General features: G+C 57.6%; 1 protein-coding gene across 1 annotated transcript in view; it reads right to left on the minus strand.

Moving 5' to 3' along the window:
* The window catches only part of BCOR (BCL6 corepressor), a 31,480-nt gene that overhangs the window by 20,350 nt on the left and 4,085 nt on the right, over positions 1-7,045 (minus strand). The window contains exons 4-6 of the mRNA XM_026047314.1: positions 5,768-7,021; positions 5,071-5,124; positions 4,432-4,615 (exon numbers count right to left, since the gene is read on the minus strand). Of these exons, the coding sequence (XP_025903099.1) occupies positions 4,432-4,615; positions 5,071-5,124; positions 5,768-7,021 (1,492 nt within the window). The remainder of the gene's footprint in view (positions 1-4,431; positions 4,616-5,070; positions 5,125-5,767; positions 7,022-7,045) is intronic.

Consider the following 7,045-nt stretch of genomic DNA (forward strand, 5'->3'; position numbering starts at 1 on the left):
AGCCACAACCAGCCCCAAAATACCTCTAATCAGCCCCGGAAGGAGGGGAATAAATGCCCCTTTCTGGAAAGAACAGTCCTCACGGCGTCACGGAGCGAAGCCGTGCGTGGTGCCTGGGGCCCCGGGGACACGTGCTGGCCCTGAACACTTGGCACTGCCTGACACACGGCCGGTGGTGCTGCTGCAGACACAGGGCGAGACCATTGGGCCAAGGGAAAGGCGACTGCCTGCCCGCAGGCACGGGGCACCCTCGGGCTTCGGCCCTTCTTCCCTCCCGGAGCCTTTCGGGTGAAACAGCCGCTCGCTTCCCAGCTTTAGGACGGACACCGTCGCAGTCCTCCGTGCCAGCCACGCTGACAGGCACCTCCACAAGAGCTGAGGGCTCAGAGGAAGAAAGTAAATACCTTAGCAAGTGCCACCCGGGCCTTTCAGCACGCAGCATTTCCCCAGCAGAGCTGCAAACACCGCGCGCTTGCACCCGTGGCACGAAGATGCGGCGCAACGACTGTGCCCTACAGTCGCACCAACAGCACGCGGGATTGTGTGTCACGCCGCATACCCAAAGCCGGAGCAGCATTTTAAGGATCACCTCGGAAATGCTTCTACCGGATTTCATTTGGCAGCCTGACAACAAACTGCCCTCCATGTGCCCTGACGCCGGGAAGCGCGGCGGGCTCGGCATGCCCGGAGAGAGCAGGTAAGAGAGCAGGTAAGCGCGCTCACCACCACACCAGAAACACGCAGCAGCTCCCTCGGGTCTCCAGCCACGCCAGACCACCACAGATAACCCCGAGTATCCCCAGCAGAAACACCACAGATCACCCCGAGTATCCCCAGACTGGCACAGTCTTTCTGCTCACAGCGCTGCCTGCCCCGAGCCAAGGCAGGCACATCCTGGCTAATTCCCGAGGCAGCTTTCGAAGGGTCAGGAGAAGCAGCCACCGACACAGGGTTTAGGACGGTCTTAATCTCCGGGGCTTGCAGGAAGCAGCAATCTAATCCCACTTCGCCACCCCTGAAATCAACCGGCTTCAGCTTAACTCCCGGGCTGTGTGCAAGAGCTCTTGGCAGGGGGACGCAGGCCGCCTGGCTCGCCCCAGATAGTCGCTGCTCAAGAAGAAAGAGAGGCAGGAGGCGGCTGCTTCAGCCTCCCTCACAGCTCTTGGCTGCCACCGTTTCTTCACGTGGGTCTACTGAAACTCGCCCAGGAAGCGAGCGGTCGGTCACCACCGAGAGCAGCCACCTCACTGGGACACTGACCAACGGTGCCGGTGTCCTCCTCTCCTCAGCACAGCTGCAACGGCCCATAAACTGCATTCATATTTTACCAGTGGATTCCACTCTGGCCTCAAACTGTTCTGCAGGTAGCCTGTGTCAGAGCAGCGTCTCCCCAAACTAACGTGCAAAAGTCTACTGAAAACACGACAACACAAACACATCTCACAAGCCCAACAAGGACAAGGAGCATCGATTTGCTTATATTTCCCCTCCCACATATACCTACAAGCTCCCTTTCCCTGCCCAGAGGAAAAGAAAACGGCCATGCAACATGTCGAGTTTTCACATCCTCGCTATTCACACGGCAAAGGGGTAGCCACAAACAGGCTAGACGTCGAGCTCGCACAGCGACACACTTCCCCGAGCAAGGGGATAACGTGTTTGTTTCTCACCAAACGGGTACCTGCAAGCCCTACGGCAGCTCTGAGAACCGGTCCCGACAGCCCGAGCCCCTGCTCGCTGCCCTACAAAACCGGCCACGAGGGGAGTTCGGAAGACGCTTCTTCACGCACCGTTTCTGCCCGACGCGCCATCTCCCCTGCACGCTGCTCAGGACTGTGTGGGAAACTGTTGCCCCTGCACCCACACCCGCTACAAAAGGAAGGAGAAATGGGGAAAGTGGGAAAAGATACAAACTTTCCTTCGCCCTTCCCCCTTGCTGCTGCTGCTGCCCGCGAGCGGGCTCTCCCGTGCGGGGCAAACCAGGAACCGCATCCTAGCGCTTACGCGGCAACGCTCTCGCTCGCGTAACGTGGCAGCTAAAAGCAGCCTTCCCGCTTCCCTTGGGCACCCGCTCCCTGCTCTCTGGGCAAGGAACCTTTTGCTTTTTATGCACCTAATGACTAGCCAAACGCCAGCCCTCGGCACCAGGCCCACACTGCATGTAAAACAAGTCACCTTCAGCATCGCATTTCAGGTGTCCCAAGGGGCAGAGGAAAAGTAGGGGTGGTTCTGCTTCCTGCCCAAAGTGTCTTTCCTCGGGAACTCTCCCTATTTGTTTCCTCCTGCCTAAGCCTATGGTGCCAAACAAACAACCCCGAGACGCAGCCCGTGCAGGCTCCGATTTTGGTTTTGCACTCTGTCCCGTTGCAGGAAGGTGACAGTGACCCGGGCAAAGGACATATTTACTGTTTCAGCCTTTCATTTGCCTTGGGAGAATAACGAAAGCCGCCTGTGACACTGCTACGCACCGGGGGCCACTGGCCCCAGGCTCCCACAGCAACAATGCCTCCCTAAGCACTCCTGCAAATCCCAGCGTTTCGTGTCCACACATAGAAACTGCTCCAACTTCTTCCTCGTAACCCCGCGCCTCAAGAGCGACTATTTTTCCATTTTATCTCCCCAGTTCAGGACGAGGCGGGCAGCGCCGTGCTGCTGTAAAACCGGACGGATGGGTAACCACGCTCCTTGACCGCGGGATTCCCAGCTTGCGGGACCCATCCCGGCGCGGGCGCCTCAGCAGGGCGCCCGGCGGCGCTGGGCTCGCGGCACCCTGCGCTCACCACGTACCCATGCCACGGTGCCGCCCGCGCCACACGCCCGATCGCTCCGTCTCCGAGCAGGAAGGGTTCAACTTCCCCACGAGTCGCGCGGCCGCTCGTCCGCAGCGCCCAAGCGCTCCGCGGAACCATCGCCTCAGCAACCTTTACCGGTCACCCTGGCAACACGGCAGCTCCGGAGCGCCCGGCGCGTCCCGGGAAGACGGGGGGGATTGAACCACTTCTGCTGCTCGACCCCTCGGCTCACGCTGCTTGCCGGTCGGGCTGCACGCTCGAGCCGGGCGGGAATCATTTCGCCCTCATCCACAAGGGAGGATGGTGCTGGAGACGACTCGCTCAGTGCTGGAAACGTTAAGCCAGAGGAAAAGTTTGGGGAATCGGACGCTGAGCAAAAGCTTTTCATTCGCAGAGGAAAAAAAAGAAAAAAAGGAAAAAACTAAAAAAGGGAAGAAGTCCCAGGTCAAGCGGGAAGAGCCCACACCCCCCCGCCGGGCTGCAAAGCGCCCTGCGGCTCCGGCGCTCGGCCGCTCCGGCTGCTGCGGTGTTGGCAGGAGGCGCGCCAGCCGAGGCAGAGCCTTCCCGGCGGCGGGAAGCAGCCGCTGCCGGCGGCAAGCGCAGGAGCGCGGCTGGAGCGCCCCGAGCCGCTCACGGTGCCAAGCTGCCACACGGGAGGCGTCGGAGGGGCGCGGACTCGGCCGCCTGCTTCACCGGCTGCCATCCCGAGCGCCGGGAAGCCAAACGCCGCCACAAAGAACTTGTGGGGCTGCTGCCTGCACGTACGAGCCACCAGCACGTACGTCCCGGGGACACAGCGATGCAGCCAAGCTCCCAAACAGCCCGTCAGCTCCCAGCGGCTCAGGAGAACAGCAGGATGAGCTCCCACAAGACAGAGCACATTTCTCCCTGCCTTGCAGCATGCAGGAGCTGCGCGGGAGCAACGAGCACCGCGCAGCCCAGTCTCCCTCCCGGACACCTCGTCCAGGCGAGTGCACACTCTGCTTCCCGCTCCCCACACTGGTACCTGCCCCACTGCAGCAATGGGAACTTCCCCTTGCTCTCCTGTCAGGCCAACGTTTTGCTCGCGCTGTTATTTCGGCGATGGCGAAACACCCCAAGTAACTTCACTTTGGTGGGAAATCAAGCGAGTCCGACCAACCACCACGCAACCGTGCCAAACCTAGGGCTCAGGAACGAGCAGAACAGGGATTCAGAGCTCTCAAGCTGCCCAGAAGAGATTTTCCTGCAGCCATCCTCGAGAATGGGCACCCGCAGACGAGCGTGCTCAGCGACAGCATTACACGAGCACATGCACACACACCACCACCCACAACCAACACCTGCAGCGGGCTGCGTTATCCCTGGGCTTGCCACACTCAGCATAGGGGAGGTGGGTTTGCTTGCTTGTTTGCCTGTTTTTACAAGCTTAAAAAGAAGAAAGGAGGCAGGGGGGAAGCAATAACACTGCAGATGCGACCGCAGCCAGTGACGCAAAGACCCCAAAGCAAAGCACGGAGAGCAGCGGGCGTCGCAGCGCGGCCCGCGCCGACGGAGACCGCGCTTTGCAAGCTCATCCGTTCCTCATTCCGACCAACAGCACCCTGGCGAAGTAAAGACCAGGCTGCACCCTGGAGAAAGGCACCCCCAATTCGCTTACATCTGTCATTGTCATTTTGGTCAGCAATGGCATCTTCCAGAGCGACAGACTTTGGCTTCTTTTCACTGTTTCCTTTCAAGTTTTCCCAGTCTGCCTGGCTGAATCTGCAGACCTCTGAGTCTTTGGTAGCTGTTTGGCCTTCTCTCTCTTTCATCTCCAACTCTGAGAAGCGCATCATTGCACGCTAGAAAGAGAAGTGATATGAAAAGTCTTGCGATAAAAGCTACTTCATTTACCTTACCTTATATGAAAGCATTTCCAAAGAAAAAAAGCCTGCTCAAAATCAAGGCTTGAGATACATATCTAGCGTAAAGAGTTTAAAACACCTGACTTGTGAAACAGCATTCAAACTTCTAGCATCTATATGTAAATATCCACACAATTCTGTCATATATATGTATATACGTATATATAAATATATATATAGATATATAAATGCATACTGTACATAAAAACATTTTTAAAAATAACATTCCATTTTGGAGGTAAAAAGAGACAAAAACAAAAACAGAAAAAACACAAAACTGTACAATGAATAAAGACGACTATGGCCCACAAACTTCCCTCTGCGTATTTGGAAATGAAATTTAACTCAAAGGTTTATGTAAGAGTCTAGTAATAAAAATTTGAAGAACTGACCTCACAGTAAGCAGCAGGTAGACATAAAATACTGTCCTCTTGTAATCCTTCCATCTATGTAATTAAAATGGGCACTCAATGGATCATTTAGATAATTTCATCCATTTTTATAAGCACAAACCAATTCTTTTCTTAACAATGCAAAACACTCCGGCTCAACTCATCCCTTCATTCAAAGCAAAGCACCTTCCGGATATCCGCACACGCAGTATCTGGCTGCCATCCCTCAGCACCAAACTCCAACACCGCTTCTCTAGGCTCAGCTAGGGGCTTGCCCGGGGACCCCGGCGCGCGAGCCCCGCTACCGCCCGGCTGCTCCTGCTCCGCGGCGGCCGGCGCGCCCGGCCCGGCCTTCGCCTTGCATACCTACATTGCATTTCACACATACATTCACATTTGAACCGGACCTTAGGAACAGCCCTTTAAAGCTTACTAGCGAATACATAAGTAAAATCCATATATATATATAATATATTATTATCTACATAGCCTAACGTTAACTATCAAGCTTGCTTTTGCCTTCTTAAAGCCGTTTCTGACCAGGACGCCCTGACGGAAGCTACCTCCTCTCCCCAGCCTGCGCTGCTTATATCAACTTTAATAGCAACTTCTATCAACTTTTAACTTTCCTTGCCTGCGACTGACAACAGAGCCATCATTCCGAAGCGCTCCGGCCGTTGGGACCGGGCGGACTCACCTGCAGCGCCCGCTGCTCCCGGCTCAGCTGGCTCGAGTCGGCGTACAGCTCCGTCGTGACGCACTTGAAGCGGTCGCCGACGTAGCCCGCCGAGTTGGCGATGCGCTTGGCCAGCTTGGAGGGCTTGGGCTTCAGGATTTTGCCCTCGGCCGCCTCGGCGTCGTCGGCGCCGTCTTTGGCGTAGGCCGGGCCCGCGTCGAGGCTCGGCGGCGCGGCCGCCACGCAGAACTGCTTGGCCTCGTCGGGCGCCTGGCTGAAGGGCAGAGCGGGGCCATCGCTCTCATGCGCCGCCTCCAAGAAGGCGGCGGGCGGCTGCGCCGTCACCCTCTCTTTATTTTGGCTCACAGGCAGATCTTCTTTCCTTAAGCCGAACACCGACGAACTCTGGGCTTGCTTAAAATTATAGGTTTCGTGGAGATCGCTATTTCTTCCGAACTCCTCTCTCATTACAATAAAATCCCTGTGCTGAGAGGCTTGTTCTACCTTGTGCTTTGTGGGGTCATTAGCCTGATTACTGCTTTCAGTAGCAAAGACAGGTTTCGTTAAATTCGCTTCACTTTTAGCGTCTTGCTCATCTCGCAAGAGGTCCGGGAAGAGGTGTTTGTCACTTTTGGCAGAGGTCTTCCCGTGGCCGGCGCTCGGGTGCAACTTCACGTTCTTGTCGTTGGGCACCTCGAAATGCAGCTTCCCGCTGGGTTCGAGGAGCTCCGGCAGGCGGCTCCGCAGGGCGGGATCCTCGTAGCGGAGCCTCTCGTGCGACCGCGACCTCCGCTCGGGCTTCTCGTCCTTGTTCATCTCCAGAGCCGAGTGCTGCAGCAACATGGGATGCACCATGCCCATGCCCAGCGCATCCTGGTAGGTCATGAACTCGCCCCGTCCCGCCGGCAGGCTGTAGGGAAGGCCGGGCTTGGGAGCCAGGTGGCCCGGGAAGAGGCTGCCGTTGGGCAGCAGAACCGGATGAGGATACACGGGTCCTTTCGCGTGCAGCGACAGAGGGCTTATGGCGATACCCTCTGGAACGGGATACGGGAGGTAACTTCTCGGATAGGGCAACGGCGGCGAGCGGAACGCCTCGTTGGGCGGCAGAAAGATGGGGCTGGAGGCGAGGGCGTTCTCGCTGGCCTTGAAGGCGGCGTCCTGGCCGCAGGGCTTGGCCGCTTTGCTGCTGTGCTTGGCCGGCGCCGCGGCCACGGCGGCCGCGGGCTGCCCCACGTGCTGGATGACCGAGGCGGCACCATCGGCGGCGCGGCTCGCCTTGGCGCAGTCGGCGTTGGGCGC

This window comes from Nothoprocta perdicaria, unplaced genomic scaffold, assembly GCF_003342845.1.
Source record: "Nothoprocta perdicaria isolate Ctin4 unplaced genomic scaffold, notPer1 scaffold_49, whole genome shotgun sequence".
NCBI classification, from domain to species: domain Eukaryota; kingdom Metazoa; phylum Chordata; class Aves; order Tinamiformes; family Tinamidae; genus Nothoprocta; species Nothoprocta perdicaria.